Raw genomic sequence first — 19356 nt, 5'->3', positions numbered from 1 at the left:
ATTTCTAAATTAATTGCATAAGTAAGAATCTACCACTCTTACTTATTAAAAGCAAATCATCTTATTTTCTATTTTACAAGGTTGGATTGTATTTTGATATGACTACTTATTAACAAAAAGCTGAAAATTGTTCTAAAAATATATAAATGATGTGTGACCTAATATGTTACATTAATTCCAGGCCTGCCTTTGCATCTGCCTGGTACTGAATTCTTTTTTTTTTTTTTTAAAGTAAGATTTTTTTTCTAGGTATTTGCCCATTTCATATAAATATTTGATATTATCAGGCATAAAGTATTGACAGTATCTCTTAGCTTTTTTTTTTTTAACTTTTTATTTTATATTGGAGTATAGCTGATTAACAATGTTGTGATAGTTTCAGGTGCACAGCAAAGCTGAGTCACTTGGCTGAATTCTTTCTCTTTTCCTTTCTCCCTTTCCTTTGAGGGCCCCATGTCACTTTCTCCTCTTCTTCAAAAGACAGGAAGAGGGACTTCCCTGGTGGTCCAGTGGTTAAGGCTCCACCTTCCAATGCAGAGGATGTGGGTTCGATCCCTGGTCGGGGAACTAAGATCCCACATGCTGCGGGGCAACTAAGCCCGCACACCACAACTACAGAGCCCACATGCTCTGGAGGCCACGTGCCACAACTGGAGAGAAGCCCGCACGCCGCAGCAAAGAGCCCACCCGCCGCGATGAAAGATCCCGCGTGCCACAACTAAGACCTGATGCAGCCTAAATACATGAATAAATAAATTAATTAATCAATTAATTAAAAGGAAGGAAATTTTAAAAAGAGAGACACACACAGAGACACATGCGTGCACATACTCGCGTCTTATTAACTACTACTCGTCACTCAAGGTCTCAGTTCAGATACTTGGATAAGCCTTTCTGTTGTTCCCCATTAGGATTCCTTCTTATGAAGTCCTTTGTACTTGCCTTTAGCTGTATATCACAGGGCTTATCACACTGTCTTATCTGCTACGGTAGTCCCATCACCTAGCACAGTGCTTGGCATACAGTAGGTAGCCAATAAGTATTTGCTGCATGAATGCTGAATATTTACAAAATAAGTCATGGCAGGTTTGGGGAAAAAACATTTTTATATAACCTCTTGTTTAGTGGTACTTTATCACTGCTAAATTCTTCAAAGTACAGGCCTTTGAAACTTCAGAAATCCCAATTGCCCTGAAAACTTAATATTTATAAAATGCCTTGAAAGTCTCTCTTTCTAAATGCATTTTGAAACAAGAATAAAAGCTACTTTTAGTATTTTCAGCTCCAGTGTGTGCAGAACCCACACTATGGTGTTCAATTGGCTTCATGAAAACAAGTAAAAAAGTAAACAAGAAAGAGCAAAAAAATGTGTGTAATGAAAATGCTGTAAACATGGGTATGATCAAAATATTGTTTTTGTTTCCTGTATAATTTTCTTAAAAAGAATTCTGTCATTGTGGTTGCCTACTATAAAGCAGTGAGCATGAGGATGAAAACTGGTTAGAAAAGTTCCAGCTTTGTTAAATCCTTTCCTTCAGATAATTCCTTGGTAGAATCTTATTTAATAAAATAAAGGAGATACTGAGAAGGTTGCAAAGTACTCTAATCAGGGAACTTCTTCCTTTACAAAACTATACAAATTAAGGTTAAATCTTAATGTTTACAGTGGAATCAGGTAGACCAGTGAAATACAACGTAAAAACCCATAACAGTACTCATAATTTACAAAATGACTCAAGGGAAAAAAGAAGTCAAATGGTGACATGGTGATAAAGCTGAGGCCAGCGTATAAAACTAAAAGAAAGAAATTAGAAAAAGATGTAAAAAATAAATTTTGAGTTAAGTTAAATTCAATTCAATAAACCTGCTGGGCACACAGCATGCACAATGCACTGTGCTAAGTTGGGGGTAGGCAGATACAGGCCCAAGCACAATTACCATCAACTCATTTTTATTAGGTAACAAGGCATTGTGTAGGTGCTAAGAAGACAGAATAATAAAACCAAAGGTCTTTCTAAGAATTTAAACTTCACTGGGGAGACAGAACATCACATAGAAAAATGAACTATATAATGCAAGATAACATATGGCAAGAGTCATATGAGTGGGAGAGAGAATAAATGCACTTCTACAAGGATTCATTGCTAAGACATCTGCCCAGTTATAATCTGGTTTGTGCTGGCCTGTAATCTAGTAGATGTCATCTGTTCCGGTACCAAAATAGGTTTAAATTTCCATTTAAACAAGATCAAAACTGCAAGGAACTCTTCCTGTTTTAACATAAACTAATTTACAATCTGTTTAAACTTAAATGATGTTTTCATTTTGACTATGCCTTTTTCTTAAATTATCATTTAAAGGTTTTCTCAGGTGTTTAAATCTAATTATCTGATTCTTAGAATCCTAGATGTAAGAGAATATCAACCATGGGACAAATTAAAAATTAGGTAACGCCTACTTTAATTTAAACCTGTAATGCCCACATATAGAATTAAATATATCTCAGTATTCGATATGACAACTAAATGTAATGTGGTATCCTGAATGGGATCCTGGAACAGAAAAAGGACTTGCAGTAAAAAAACAAGGAAATCTGAATAGAGTACAGCCTTTAATTAATAATGTATCAGTATTTGTTCATTATTTTGACAAATGTACCATATTAATATAAGATGTTTATAGGGGAAACTGGGTATAGGGTATACAAGAACTCTCTGTACTATTTTTGTTAAGTTTTATGTAAATCTAAAACTATTCTAAAACAAAAAGTTTATTTAAAAACATGCATATGTAAACATAGGTAATATGTATCAGTATCTGAGAAGATTACTTCCACCAAATCATAAAAATTATCTTATTTAAATTTGGGCAAGTGATTGCACTTGGGCTATAACACACATAAATAAAAACATGAATGTGCAACTTGCAGGGCTTGGGAAACAGTGAGTACTCCATAATGTTAGATATCATCTATTACTACCAATAGCACAAGAATATAACCTCTATGAGCTTAGAGATTTTTTTCTGGTTTGTACACTGCTATATTTCAAGTTCCTGGCACATAGTAGGTATTCAATAGATGGTTATTGATGGACTCATCCTCTTTTGTCTTAAAAAAAAAAAAAAGAGCCTTACTTAACACATGAATTAGAATTAGGCTTGAATAAACACAAAATAAATATAGTATATGTATGTGAGATTCCTGTAGAATTCAAAAAGAAAAGTAATGATAAGAAAAGAGGATAATAAACTAGTGAACATGTAAGAATATAAGTCTATTATCTAAGTTAGACAAAACAACAGCCCTAATAACAAAAATAAGATATTCTAGGGACTTCCCTGGTGGAACAGTGGTTAAGACCCCGCACTCCCAATGCAGGGGGCCCGGGTTCAATCCCTGGTCAGGGAACTAGATCCCGTATGCATGCCACAACTAAAGAGCCCACGTGCTGCAACTAAGGAGCTGGCGAGCCGCAACTAAGACCTGACGCAACCAAATAAATTAATTAATATTAAAAAAAAGAAAGATATTACAATTTACAACTAGAGATGTTGACTTTAGGATATAAATACATACAAGTCAATCTTTCCCGGAGCTCAGGCGTTGGAGCCATATCCACGGCACTTTTGCCATGGCAGTTGACTAAAGTGGGATCGGCACCATGACTAAGTAACAAAGAGCAGACCTCTACACGATTCTTGGAAGCAGCCTCATGGAGTGGGGTAAACTGCCAGAGATCCATAGCATTAACACAAGCTCCATGCTGAATTGAGAAAAAAAAAAGTTATAGGTCAGTAATCATTTCACTGGATCAAATAAAACTCGTTTATTTGACTGTAAATTTCAGTTATAACTCTGAAATGTCAACAATTGCTTTAATTTCAGCTTTTACAAAACAGTTTAAAATAAGCTGAATAATTTAAAAATTTTAAGGCAATGGTGAACATTAAAAAAAACCAATTTTATTATCTTAAAAATCTTGGCAAAAAACCCCCATGAAAACTCATGATGAGTTAAAAAAAAAAAAGCAAATAATATTCAATATTTTTAATTTCTCTTACCTTTAGTAGCAGTTCTGTGACTTCGTAATGTCCATATGAACATGCATTATGAAGAGGAACAAGTCCACTAAATGGAAAAAGGCCAATTAAAATACTGAAATTTCAAAGAACTTAGAGTCATTTATCCAAGAAGTGCTAAGAAACAAAATCTAATAAATCCTAGTACCATTATGTTTAAAATATTTTAAAGTATTTAATAAGAGAATACAAAGCATAACTAATGCTCAACCTTTTGTATTTATCTTGTTTTATGTATGTCATTAAATATAATGATCAAAGCACCAATTAGAAAAGCATTTCGGTAAAAGGAAGAAGTGCATGTACTAATTGAAAATCGCATGCTTTATATAGTAAGTATTTATAGAAAATACATGTTAACGATAGTGAATTGAAATATTCCTACCATTTTATTTCACTTTCATGGTAATTTCCAGCACAAGAATTCAACATCCAAACTATTACAACTTGCATATCCGAGTATCATTCTGCATGAGTCAAAGACCCTCTTTTTTGTGGTGTACTTATCTTGAGGACTCACCTACTGTACACCATCTGCTTTCAGACATGCACAAGGGAAAAGAGATTTACAAGAGCATCAGGCATTTGTGCCCCTACACTATGGGCACACCATTCACGTGGCACAGAACCTGGCACAGGCAAGAGAGAAACAGCACCAAAAAGAGCAGATTTGAAATGATGGACTCCTCCTTCTGAGAACTGTCTCAAGTCCTGAGCTCTTTCTTCTTGTCTATGTTTCCTGACATGGAGAGGCGCAAAGTGAACGAAAGCCTGCTCCAGGGCTTCTTTTCTTTATGCTGCTCATCAGTGTAATATGAACACTACTTCATCTGGGCAGTCAGGTCAATTATCTTTTAGATATTAAAGTGGCATAATGAGAAATGTTAGCCCATCACATAGGCTAGCAGACCCAATTCACGTGTCCCTGGAGATTAGCTAGGAAAGTGGTACAAAGGTTTCCAAAATGCACCTATTCATAAAATAAATGACATACTGCTTTCTTGGTTCCCAGACACCTCTCTCCCATATCAACCTTCATAAGGACCTTTTAGGTTTTCTCAGTTTAGATGGCCAAGATTTCATCAGGAAAAAATGAGAATATTGTATACTTACGTATACTTATGATTTTAGTTTATTAGTAAGAGATGGTCCTTTCATACCTGATAAATAGGATAGTTATGTTACTGGATTATCAGAATTTTTTATTTATCTGTCTTTCTGAAGTGTAACTTAAGAGTTGAAAAATAGTAATTGCAATTGAGAGAAACAAATTTTAACTTCAAATAATAGAATACAATAAAATTAAACTAATTTAGGAAATTGTTATAAGAAGAATCCTTAATTAGTAGGAACATGAAAATGAAGTCAAATCACTGTGAACATTCTTAAAATGCTATACAAGCTGTAAGGCAATGGGATATAAGACTTTGTCTAGTGCTCAAAAACTTTTGTGTATCAGATGTTGAAAACAAAGCGTAAATATCCATGAATGAAACCATTACAGGAAATACGCTGATACACGTACCCTTTGTCTTTTGCATGCACATCAGCACCATGCTGGAGAAGAAGCTGAACGATCCGAACTCGGTTGTAGCCCGCTGCTAGATGTAAAGGAGTTGACTAGATAGAAAAGAGAAAGAAAAACGTATTCCCCTCTTCAGGTAAATAATTCTTGCTTTGGCATCTAATCTGTATTTATTTATTTAAAGACTATGAGTGTTAACATACACAGAAAATACTGAGGTGAAGTGCCAAAAATTCATATTTCCTAACTGGATGAGAGACAATTCACTCATCTCAGGAGTAAATTCTAACTTCAGTGCCATTCACCTACTTCTCCTACTGGTTTTTCAAGGCCTTCAGTTATCAAGCCCTGCCCTACCCTACCTATTTCACATTATTTCTTAATTTCTTTCCATCATGGACCATTCCTACTGTTCTGGGAAGACACGTCAGGGCTCATATTCCTCATAATTGGAAACATTCTTTATCTTACTTGCATCCTGTCCACCTTTCAAATTCTAACTTTTCAATCCCAATTCTATCATAAAGAGCTAGCTCTCAAAATTTCTCTTTAATAGGAAAAGCTGAAAAGCATCTCTGAAGAATATTGGAAGAAATTCTAGTGGAAACAAAAAAGACAATGGACCGTATTCACTCCATTAGGTTGCTAGCAATGGGTCAGAACTAATTTCCTACCTTGGATACGATGAAATATGCCAAGATAGTATTTAATTCTTCAATTTTATGTACTGCATATGCAGTATAAATACAGGAGGAAAATAAAGTTTCTTCCCAACTAATTTCTGCCACACTTTAATTTGAACCAAGTTATTAAAAGGTGTTCTGCTCACATATAATATGATAATTAAAATAATCAAACTTCTCCACACCTTTTAAAAAAAAATCAGAAATAACATTACTTTAATTAAAAGTTTCTCTGCAACCATAGCAATTTTCCCACCTCTGCTCATTTATTTAAAGTTTAAATACCGTAACAGCTTTTCACACAGGGTCTAGTATACTTTAATATACTACCATGTCTCATGTCTTCTATTTTGGGCCTTGGGATTTAATAAGATTTTCAATTTATTTTCTTCACATATTTTGATACAAAAGAATTACTTAATACTGTGTTATCTATTACTGCTTTCAAGGCACTCCATACATTTTATATGTTCTGACAGTCTCTAAGTTTAGGAACTATTTTTGAGCAATACACAGCTAATAATGAGATCAGGTAGTTTGGAAAAGAGTCCTGAATAGGACGTCAGGAAACATCACAGTCCTGGATCTTGTGGAACTGTGAAAGTTATATTACCTACATAGCTCAGCTTCCTCACATGTAAAATGGAGATAAAACCACCCATCCTAGCTATTTCAAAAGTGCATGAAAAGTTTTCTCCCACATATAATCACCTTTAAAATGTAAAATGCCATACAAAAACAGATGATTAAAATTTCTGAATCATCAAACAACAAGCCCATCCAAGTTTCTGCCTTCAGACACCTGTCAAATGCTACTGTAAATGATACCTCTAGGGACTACCCAATTATTTTCAGGACTTATTTTCCCCATCCTTTAACATTTTAAAGATGTTGTTTCACTATCTTCTGGCTTGCATTGTTTCAGACTAGAAATCTGCCTACATGGTATCTTTATTCCTATGTACATGTGATTTTTCTTCTGGATACATTCATAATTTCTCTTTATCACAGACTTTAAGAAATTTGACTTGTGATGTACCTTGGCACAGTTTTTTTTTTTTCCTTCTTTTTGGTGTATGTGTGTGCTTGGGGCTGGCTGAGCTTCTTTGATCTACTATTTACAGTTTTCATCAAATTTGGAAAACTTTCAGCTATTGTTTCTTCAAATATTTTTTCTGCCCTCTCTCTTGCCATTGTCTCCTTTGGGGACTCCAATTGTACAGACGTTAGGTTGTTTTCAAAGCTTGCTTTTAAGCTTTGTAAGCAGGACCAGAGCAGCCTTTGGTCTAGGACTAATTTTCCCCTTCTACTGAAGCATTACCCTTTTGAGTACTCTATGATATCTAATGAATTATGAGGTTTGTCCTTTCTGGCTGGTGGCAACAGAAATGATTAAAGTCTCTGTGAGTTGCTAGGATTGTTACCTCTAATCCTTTTGGGTGGTTCTTTTATCAGCCTCAGGTAGTTTTCTCATACCTGTATTAATCAGTACTCAGCTGAAGATAGTAAGGGGATCCTTTGCAGCTCTCTGGAGCTCTCTTCTCTGTGCAGCTCTCCCTTCCCTGGTCCTCCACCCTGCTAACTCTTGCCACCTTGGTCTCCTCAATCTTCTAATTCCATCTTCTCGAGTCAGGGAAACCACTGGGTGCCTCCTGGATTTTCCCTCCCTGCATCAAGGCCTGGAAATTCTTTCCAGCAACCTGGAGCAATCACAGAACTCACCTTATTTGATTCCTATCACTCAAGAATCACTACTATGTACTGCCTGATGTTCAACTTCTGAAAACCAGTTTCATATATTTTATTCAGTTTTTTTTTTTTAAATTGTTTCAAGAAGGAGGGTAAATCTAGTTCCTGTCACTCCTTTTTGGCCCACTTTCAGGGCTGAATTTGACTTTATACTGCAGTTGGGAAGTTTCCTCAAGAGATAGTAACTGCTTTGGATGAATGGTCAATGTGTCAGTAAGCTCTCATAGGACATAGCTGACATTTAATATTATAAGGAAAAGGTGACAATTTCATTGCTGATGCACAAAAAGATTTTCTTTTTTCATATTAAGTATTCTTAACAAAATTTTATTTGTATATAGTTGGGTCAATAATAGTATTTATTTATTCTTGAAAATAAACTAAGTCCCTAAATGAATGAATACCTATACACACACACTGTTTATACAGAAGGCCAAAACAAAAAATTATATCTAGTTTCTGGATTTTAAAAAATCATTATGAGACTAAAAATTATCTATAATGCTTTGAAAATGGTAATATAATTTTTAACCTGTATAATTTTAAAACTTATATAACTCAAATAAATTAGAAGGCTCTGTAATTGAAATGGTAGAAAGTGATAGAAGGCCTGAAATAGAGCAGTTGTTAAAAAATGGAGTTGAGGAGTGAGTGTCAAAAACTATTAGGAAGGAGAATTGCTAGAATCTGATAATTGATAATAAGTAGTAAGGAATATAGCAGTTTCCAGTTTGGAAATGTCAGTGATAGAGGAAGGAAAAGAAGGAAGAAGGGAGGGAGGCAGAGAGGGAGGAAGAGAAGGGAAGGGAAGGGAAGGGAAGGGAAGGGAACCCAAAGGGAGAGAATGTGAGGTTTGGGTTTATTGTGTTTGAGTGCCTATACGATACCGTAGCGGTAATGGGACTAAGAATGGAGTTTTGGAAAGATCACTCTGGTTACTCAATAGAGAATAAACTGGAGAGGGAGGGCAAATCTGATGGCAGGAAGACCTGAATAGAAGCCTGCAGGACTAATCTAGGAGGGAGATAATGACAGTGTCAGTTAGCAAGATGGTAGCAGCATCTAAGCAGAGGTAGTTGAGCTATGGGAGCGGATGAACTCACAGGGGGAGTGAGTACAGAACAAGCAGGGTGAAACTTTCTGAGGAGTCATTCCAATGTGGGTGCTAACTGTGCAAACTAAATAGTATCACTGGAAGGCACATAAAAATCTGTGACATGCCTGCAATAAGTTTGAGGAAATGGTATAAAGCAAAAAGAAAAAGTACAAATTGAGAACAAACGATGATTTGAACAAGCTTATACTACTAAGAGTCCAGGAGTTTTTCCTCTAGAAAAAAATTTACCACTAAACATTATATACTAAATGCTATCTTCTGATGCAAAGCAATTAAAATCATGTGATCTAGTGAATGGTTAGCACATAGTGCCAACTTTATACCTCAACTACCAAATGGCACAGCAATGATAAGAGTAATCTTCTAAATGCTAGGATAATTAACAGAGTGTAATTTTGGTTTGGAAAAAAAAGAAAAGCAGGCCCGTTTGTAAAATACTCACACATGTTACTTGATAATTTTGTGTTGGCTGTAAGCTAGCAAACACAAGAATCAAACATTTAAGGCACCACTGTGCACAGGACAGCAATCACTGTCAGTTTGCACACCTCACATTTATTCTTAAAACAGATTTTTTGTTGGGAATACTTTAAAAGTCAAACATGTAGAGCGATACAAAGAATAAAATAAAAAACATGTAGGGTGATAAAGTATGAAACAACTGCAAATATAAAACTCTATCAACAAACCTATCTTAATATTATTCTGCTGTAAGAGAAATGTTATTACTAATATTTTCATATTGTAAAATGTTTACAGAAAAAAGAATCCTTACTTAAATAAATCTCATAATTCACAGTTTTCTTCTTGGAATCAGGCCATAGGAAACAATAAACTTATATATATACATTTATCTTTGCTTTTTATGATATAGATTTGCAGCATACAATAATGCATTAACTTCTCCTACACATACATGCATAGTTAAAATAGGAACAACTGACAACCCTGTTATAAAACTGTGGATGCAACTTTAACAGAAGTGCAGGCAGCACAATATAAGGAAGTGAGTAGAGGCTTTTAAGCCTTGGGTTTGCATTCCTCCTCTGCAAAATTTACAAGGTATATGGCTTTGGACTAATTTCTTAATGTCTCTGAGCCTTGGCTTCTAATATCTGTAAAATGAGAATTATAATTCCTACCATATAAGGCTATTTCATGCATTATAGATAACTATATATATAAAGCACCTAATACAGTATCACATAGAAAAAGCTCAACAAATGGTGGTTATTACTTATTATCACCTTATTAAGTATCTTACACACTTAGAAGTTATTTCTTAGCGGTCATTTATCAGCCCTCATCTTACTTTACCTATCAGCATCATCTGACATAGCTGAGCACGTCTTCCTTCTTGAAATGTTTTCCCCTTGGTATCTAGGACACCTAGGTACCCACACTTCTTTTCTGGTTGCTCCTCACTTTCTTGACATTGGAGAACTCCAGGACTGTGTCCTTAGACCTCTTTTCCTCATTATCTACACTCACTCTTTTGGTGATCTCATGCAGTCTTGGGGCTCTAAACAACATTTATATGCTGACAACTCCTCAATTCTATCTCCAGTTCAGTCTTCTTTGCTAACTCCAAACTCTCATAATCTAACGTCCTACTTGACATCACCTTACGGATATACAGGAGACACTGCATGCTTATCATGTCCAAAACTGAGCTCTTAGTATTCCCTCCAAAATCTACTCTGCAGAATTTCCTATTGCTGTTAATGGCAACTCCATCCTTTTAGTTACTCAGGTCAAAAACTTTGATAGTCTTTCTTGACTGTCATCTTTCTCTCACACACTATGCTCACTGCATCAGACTATTTCTGTTGGCTTTATCTCCAAAGTCTCTCCAGAATCCCATCACTTCTCACCACATCTACTATCACTATCCTGGTCTAAGCACCATCCTCTCTCAGCTGATTGGTTGTAACAGCCTCCTTGCTTCCAGCATAATCCTCTGAGAGCCTACGAAACATAGCAGCAGAGTGATCCTGTTAAAATGTTAGAGGTTCCGGTCCTCAGCTCAAAATCTTCCAATGGCTCTTCATCTCACTCTAAGTAAAGCTGAAGTCTTTATAATGATCTAGAAGGCCACAGACAATCTCTCATTACTACCTCCAACTTTCTGACCTCATCGTTCACTCTGGTTCACTCCAAGCAGCTCAACTGCCACAATTATTAATTTGCTAAAAAAACTAAAGGCCTACCAGTAACAAAATATTTTCCCACTTAAATTTAATTTCACACACGACTCCCTAACAAATCCAAACAATGGAAGACAAAGTATTCCTAAGGATTAAATATCAAAGCAAGAAAATCCTATAGATACACAATGCAGCCATCACCTTTGGAAGACCTATATATTATTATGTGCCTAGAATATCAAAATTTAATTTCTAAATATTTTTTTCCTACTGAGCAAAGAAATCATGAAAACTACGTCTCAAGATTTAAATGTATTATTACATATTCAATCCTAAGGGAATTCTGGCATTTAACACAAAACACACATGGCTATCTCACAAATGACTGCTGGGTACTGGGGAAAGGTTCCTCAGTTTGTTAGTACTGAGAAAGCTTTTGAAGTTAACACAGAGACAGAATATCCCAATCTTTACAGCACTTCTCATCTAAGAAACATAAGATATTATAAAAATTCTTAATTTCTTAAGACTATTATTATTGTTCTATTCTTATAAAGTAAGGCATACCTCAGAGATACTGTGGGTTTTGTTCCAGACCACTACAATAAAGTGAATATCGCAATAAAGCGAGTCACAAATTTTTTGGTTTCCCAGTGCATACAAAAGTTATATTTACACTATGCTGTAGTCTGTTAAGTGTGTAATAGTGTTATGTCTAAAAAAATGTACATATCTTAGTTTAAAAATACATTATTAAAATGCTAACCATCATCTGAGCCTTCAGCAAGTTGTAGTAGTAACATCAAAGACCACTGATCACAGATCACCATAACAAATATAATAATGAAAAAGTTTGAAATATTGTGAGAATCACCAAAATGTGACACAGAGACACGAAGTGAGCAAATGCTGTTGGAAAAATGGCACCAATAAACTTGCTCAACGCAGAGTTGCCACAAATCTTCCATTTGTAAAAACACAGTGTCTGAGAAGTACAATAAAGCGAAGCGTAAAACGATGTCTGCCTGTACAAAATTTGGGGCAATCCTTAAACAAGATTTTAAAATGAGATTCCAAAATACCAGTACTCCAGATAAATATCTCCTTTCCTCTTATTCTGTCTTTGGACACTACTTTTGCAACAAAAAGTGGTCACTAAAAAGACTGCCAAAGACGGTCTTAAAACTATTTGCCACAATCTTTTACTGTAACACTTATCATGAAATCAAATAGTTAAATATTTATGTGTCTGTCTCCTCTAATCCACTGTGAGCTCATTGAGAATGAAGAGCATATCTTAATTTTACGTTAGAAGGCTTAACACAGTGCCTCATACTAGTAAAAAAGAAATGAAAGTTATGGTTAGATTTTGATTTACGTTAATTAAAGAGAACGGGGGATATGAATAATCCAGCTTGGTGAATTTGACTTTGAATTTGTGTGAAAGATTTACACCACATTTCAACACAGGCCTGTGTGATGTTTGAAGCGTTCCCTAGGAAAGAACAAAACCACAACTGAGAAGCCAGGATGTAAGTCATCAGAGAGCTGCCTAACTTCATGATGTGTAGTGCACTGAGGTTTTCTTTAAGATTTCCACTTTGACCTAGATCAAATCCTCCTGAATTTTTCAGATTAGGGTAACCAATTCATCCTGGTTTGCCCGAGACATTCTTAGTCTCAGGAAACCCGCGCATCCCAGGCAAACTGGGATGGTTGATCACCCTACTCTAGCCAGGCTTAATGCTGAATGAGTTTCTTGGTTTCCGGAGCTGTCCCAAGTCAGAAAGTAGCGTGTGTGTCTGTGTGTGTGTGCCCACCTGCAAGGGCACACATGCATTCAGAATAAGGCAAGACTTACTACTTTACCAAATTAGGAGAAGAATCATAAAACTTTATCATCTGCTCAGATCTTTCCGTGTTCACCTGAACGTTCATGTACTCATCACCCAGATTCAACAATCACTTATTATTAAGACTTTGTTACACTGGCTTCTGCTATCTCTTTTATTTTCCCCACTGAAGTATTCTGGAGCAAATTCAAGACACTACATACTTCTGTAGGTGCCCCTAAAAATTATGGGCAATTTCTTTAAAAAACCCGATATTATTACATCTAATAAAATAGTGGTAAATCTTTGGTACCATCTAATGCCCATGTCAGTATTCAAATTTCCTGTCTGTCTCAAAAACTTTTAAAAGTTCATTTGCCAGATGTCAGGAAAAATGCATTTGGTTATTGGGCCGTTATATTTCCCCAAATCTACGACAGTCTTTGTCCCTCCTTTCTTTCTTTTTCTACAATACTGACAACTCTCCGTGAAGTTTCTCAACTCTTGTTGAAGAAACCTTGTTAATTGTTCCCTTCCTTGTGCGATTATTTAACTTGTGACAGTATCTTCTGTATTTCATGTAACTTGGAAGTTGAAACTATATTGGCAAGAATATTCATAGATAGTACATCATAAAGTATTACATCAGGTGACATATTATGTCTGGATATTCGACTTTCAGTGATAATATTGTTCAATGTAGCATCAGTTTTGCATGTACATACTACCTCTCAACTCGTGCATCCTAGATATCATCTGTAATTTTCTTAACTTCCTGCCATCTTTTTATACAATATATATAAACAAACACAAAATCATTACACTTAAAAATTCCAATACTTATTTCTAGTTTTGGGGACATAGAAAAACATGCCTTTTCAGATCTGGTTTCAAAAATGAGGTACCATATATGTATTTTCTCAGTTTTAACTGGTTTCAATTATCAATTACTTTCATTTACTCACCATTCCCACCCTAACATAATTCTCTTTTAAATTATAAAAATAATATATTCCCTATAAAATAACACAAAGTAAAATGTCTATTTCTCTCTCTAGCACAACAAACCCCTTTCCCAAAGGTAGGCACTGTTTATAGTTACACAAGTGTCATTTGAGATATTTTTCTATGTTATATGAAGGTATGTTTGTTTTTCTGAGTTCTTTTTGCTGCTGCTTTTGTCACACAAATGGATATTATATTCTTCTGCAACTTGCTTTTCTTCTCTTAAAATATTAGCACATAGAGGTCTATCTTATTCTTTGTATAGTATTTCCATTATGTAGCTGCATCGTAATTATTTAACCATCACCTTATAAATGGACATTTACAAATGTTCCAGCTCTGCTCTGGTTATCTTAACAAAACACATCTCATTCAAACTTATCATTTGGTTAAGATAGATCAGTGTTCCCCTTCTACAAATAAAATACTGTATCAGCCATTAATACAAAACTCCCAGGAAGATACAGTAACTGCATAATCAGAGCTTATTAAATTTCTTTCAGGCACAGAGACATGATTAATCTGCTTGTGAGGTACAGCTAAGAAGTTCTTTGAGACAGTGATACTTAAATCAGAATCACGGCAAATTAAAAGCTAGAGAATCAATATGGGCATGAGTCCATGGAAATAAATATATCTCATCCCTGATGCCTGTCTTTTGAAGAGGTATTTTAAGTAGTACCATAATAAAGATTAGACAGTCTCCTTGAAGTTTCTCAACTCTTGGGCTATTATAATAATAATTGAAAAAGAGAAACTATCTGGAGAATGAAAATTGATGAACCAAAGCAGAAATAAAATTTTAAAAAGATACTTTATTCACACCTTCCCCCCAAACTGTATCTCCTTTAACTTGTCTCTTCTACAGAATACACTTTACTAGATCCTCTAATAATAATGACTTCTTTCCCATTATGAGTCTTTTTTTCTGGTCCTGGGATTCTTGGGCAACAGTTCTCTAAAGCACAGTGCCTAGAGCTAAATACACCTAATAAGAGATACGGTCCCATCACAGCAGATTATATCAGGACTAGTTTCATAAATAGACATATTACTCCTACAACCTAACAGTGTTTAACGTATTAATGTTTTGAAGTCACAATCTCTGTAATGGGAGGGAGTTGGGTAACAATAGTACTGGCTTCCTCACAGTGTTATTTTCTGGCTAAAATGAAATAAAACATATAAAAACATTTTGAAAATACCAAGTATTTTATTGAAATAACAGCTAAAATCTACTGTGTACTTTCTATGTATTAACTTGTTTACTTTACACAACTATTACCAGAACTAGAAACTATTATTATCTCCATATAACAAATGAGGAAACTGAGAAACAGGGGGGTTAATACAGCAAGTTAATAGCAGAGTCAGAGATCATATGCAGGTAAGTCTGACTTCAGAACTCTCATTCTGCCTTCCTTCCTTTCCTTTGGCTGGGCACTCAGGTTCTGGATAGTATGTTCAGAAATGGATCAGTATGGCTGAGAGGCAGGAAGAATTACTCTTGGTAGGCAGGGATTGCTTTGGTAGTTCTGACTCAACTCAGCACTCAGATCAAACCCTATCAATACTGACAGTGTGACCATACTATTGGATGAGTGCCCCAGAAAGGTAGGACTTCTTTTTTTTTTTTAATTGAAGTATAGTTGATTTACATTGTTGTGTTAATTTCAGGCATACAGCAAGGTGACTCATATATATATATATCCTTTTTCAGATTCTTTTCCATTATAGGTTATTACAAGATATTGAATATAGTTCCCTGTGCTATACAGTAGGTCCTTGTTGTTTATCTATTTTATACATAGTACTGTTAATCCCAAATTCCTAATTTATACCTCCCCTGCCTCTCCCCTTTGGTAACCATGAGTTTGTTTTCTATGTCTGTAAGTCTATTTCTGTTTTGTAAATAAGTTCATTTTAGATTCCATTTTTTAGATTCCACATATAATTTGTATCACATGATATTTGTCTTTCTCTGTCTTACTTCACTTACTTCGCTCTAGGTCCATCCATGTTGCTGCAAATAGCGTTATTTCATCCATTTTTATGGCTGAGTAATATTCCACTGTATGTATGTATGTCTCTTCTTTATCCATTCATCTGTTGATGGTCACTTAGGTTGCTTCCATGTCCTGGCTATTGTAAATAGTGCTGCTATGAACATTGGGGTGTATGTATCTTTTCGACTTAGAGTTTTCATCTTTTCTGGATATATGCCCAGGTGTGGGATTACTGGATCATATGTTAACTCTATTTTTAGTTTTTTAAGAAACCTTCATACTGTTCTCCATAGTGGCTGCACCAATTTACATTTCCACCAACAGTGTAGGAGGGTTCCCTAGAAATGTAGGACTTCTTAACAAAAGAAGTTATTTAAAATAATAAGCATCAGGACTTCCCTGGTGGCGCAGTGGTTAAGAATCCGCCTGCCAATGCAGGGGACACAGGTTCAAGCCCTGGTCCGGGAAGATCCCACATGCCGCAGAGCAACTAAGCCTGTGTGCCACAACTACTGAAGCCTGCACCTCTAGAGCCCGTGCTCCGCAACAAAGAGTAGCCACCACAATGAGAAGCCCGTGCACCGCAACGAAGAGTAGTCCCTGCTCGACACAACTAGAGGAAGCCCAGGAGCAGCAACGAAGACCCAACGCAGCCAAAAAATAAAATAAAATCATATAATAATAATAAGCATCAGAGGACATGGAGGAATAACAGAATATTGAAACTGGAGAAGAAAATTTATCTGCTTCTTTCCTAGTGCTGGATTTTTCTATGTATCTCTAAGAGTCACTTGGTCTTTTCTTGAACTAAATCCCTCCAATTGATTCAACTGCTTCTTCCAGAATAATTTCTTGACTACCTTCCTGGTCACCCTCTGACTGGTCAATATCCCTCCTTAAATTGTGAAACCCTAAGTTTGGTGCTAAATCCAGATATGGTCTGGATATGCATTCAAGCAGAGCCAGATGACAACCTGTCAGCATTATCAGAGTAAAGCTTCCAACATTGCACTGGGAGGTTGGACTAGTTGCCATTTAAGTCCTCTTCCAGATAAAGTTCTATGAGGTAGAATAATGATTGATATTTTAGTCTCAAAGAGTATGCTTTTCCAAAGTAACATATGTAGTCATCTTTAGGAAGGAAGCTAAGGCATTTGAAAATTTGTAGAATTTATGAAATATCTCATAAAACAAAATTTCTGTACTTCAATTGCCTTATATAGTAAAAGTTTATTTTTTAAAGTGAGTCTATAAAGGACTCTCCTTACTTTAAGTGTTATGTATGGGGAAGAGAAGGATAGGGGAAAGGAAATGAACAGACAGTAAAGAGCGGGTAATCCATAGGGTAATTTTGTGAGAGTAAAGCTCTGAATGCCAACTTAATTAAATTTTAACTCAACATTATCATTGTGGAAACTCCAAGGGGATTCTTCAACAGCCAGAAGTTTGTGTTTCTCTTTTTCAGCCTCAGACTCAGCTGAAGAACTGAAATGTATGCATGAAAATGAGTTTCTAGCGTCCTCTCATAGGGTTTGTATGGGAAAGAAGAAAGGATGCTTAGCACTTGCAGAAGGTGCAACGTTAATTTTGCATTGCTTAATGAGAAACAGCTGGCAGACTTTACGGAAATCAAATTTCTTGGTCTGACAGTAACCCGATGTCTTATACTTTTCAAAAGAAAAGTTTTCACACTACTCAAACCTCACATGAATTCCTTTTTATAATTAATATTTACAATCTTAGGTTTTCAAATCTAAACATCAAAGATTCTAACCAACGTTCAACAGATAGATGACTTATTCTGGAAGTACAAGGAAACAAGTCCACCAATTGTCATTTAAAGATTATTTATGGGGAAATCATTCCACCTTAGATCCCTGGACAGTCACTGTAACTGTATAAACTAGAGAATGATAAATTCTGTTATCTGATTTTAGTGTGCTTCAGAGCTCTAGGGCTTGGGGGACATGCTGTTACCTCAAAGTTCCTTCAGTGATCAAGTCCTGACATTTCTGAGTTTGCACATGTGAATTCAGCAGCCAAAGGCAGCCAGGAGCAGAGGTCTCTAGCTCTATTCCCTGCGGAAGCCTCCTTACCCAATTCTAATGGGTATTGAACCCTCTCAGACACTAGGAGATCACTTTAGGGGAATTTTTATGGTATTCAGAGTAGGGTATTACCATGTTACTATTGAAAAATTAAAGCATCTTTACAAAGGAAAATCAACATATGAAGTATTTTATATTTAGTCTATTTCCAAATTTACTAATTTGACTACCCAAATATGCATTTCAAATAATTATGCATGGTATTTATAGTGTTTTTAAAGTTTTACTGTTGATACCATTCTTAGCAGAGAAAGACATTTTCTCATTAGTCACTGAAAATAGCCTTCTTTTAAAAAGGATATTATTAAGATTCTTGATACTTTTAGAAATTTCCTTTTATAATTCTAAATTAATTAAGCAAGTGAGAGAATGGATGAATATGCTTCGGAGGTGGGGGAGGGGAGATTTCCTGAACAATTATTATACTTCTTTTAAAAAGAAAAAAAAAGTAGCATACAAAAATAACCAGGTGAATGTTTGTGTCTGCCCTTCCAGTTTACATGTTGAAGACCTGACCCTCAACATGATGGGATTTGGAGACAGGGCCTTCAGGAGATAATTAGGGCTAGATGAGGTCATGAGGGTAGAAGCCCTCAAGATGGGATTAGTGCCCTTACAAAGAAGAGACAGCCAAGAGCTCTCTCTCTCTCTCAGCAAAAAGGCAGCCCTCCACAAGCCAGGAACCCAGTATGGTATGGCAGCCCGAGCTAACTGAGACACCAGGTAACTGGTACACAATGAATTAAGAAATTAATTGTTTATATTGTTTTCATATTATGGCCAAACAACTGTTTCTAATAATACCAATTCAAAGCTACAGATAATATCAGAGTTCTCAAATCCATAATGAACTCTCCATTTTTTGCTGCCTTTCCTTAGGCCAGAAGAGTTTCTGACATCAGACTTCTTTTTGTAACTAAGCAAGCCTTTTTCACACACTAAGGTTCACCCTTTACTAAAAGGATTTAAAAACTTTTTGCGGAATAATCTACTGTCAACTGACATTAACTAAACAGTTTTAAGCCACAGAGACCATAATCAAATCATAATCATTAGAGGGCTATTTTAAAATACCTTTATTATGTAATAATTAATAAATAACTA

At 35.5% G+C, this 19356-nt stretch overlaps 1 protein-coding gene across 1 annotated transcript in view; it reads right to left on the bottom strand.

Moving 5' to 3' along the window:
• The window catches only part of TNKS (tankyrase), a 179374-nt gene that overhangs the window by 63653 nt on the left and 96365 nt on the right, over positions 1-19356 (bottom strand). Inside the window, exons 6-8 of the mRNA XM_061177564.1 lie at positions 5606-5700; positions 4063-4129; positions 3578-3764 (exon numbers count right to left, since the gene is read on the bottom strand). Coding sequence (XP_061033547.1) covers positions 3578-3764; positions 4063-4129; positions 5606-5700 — 349 coding nt within the window. The remainder of the gene's footprint in view (positions 1-3577; positions 3765-4062; positions 4130-5605; positions 5701-19356) is intronic.

Source organism: Eubalaena glacialis, chromosome 20 (assembly GCF_028564815.1).
Source record: "Eubalaena glacialis isolate mEubGla1 chromosome 20, mEubGla1.1.hap2.+ XY, whole genome shotgun sequence".
NCBI lineage: Eukaryota > Metazoa > Chordata > Mammalia > Artiodactyla > Balaenidae > Eubalaena > Eubalaena glacialis.
Note: the sequence above shows the minus strand (reverse complement) of the source record. Positions and strands in the feature narration are given on the sequence as shown.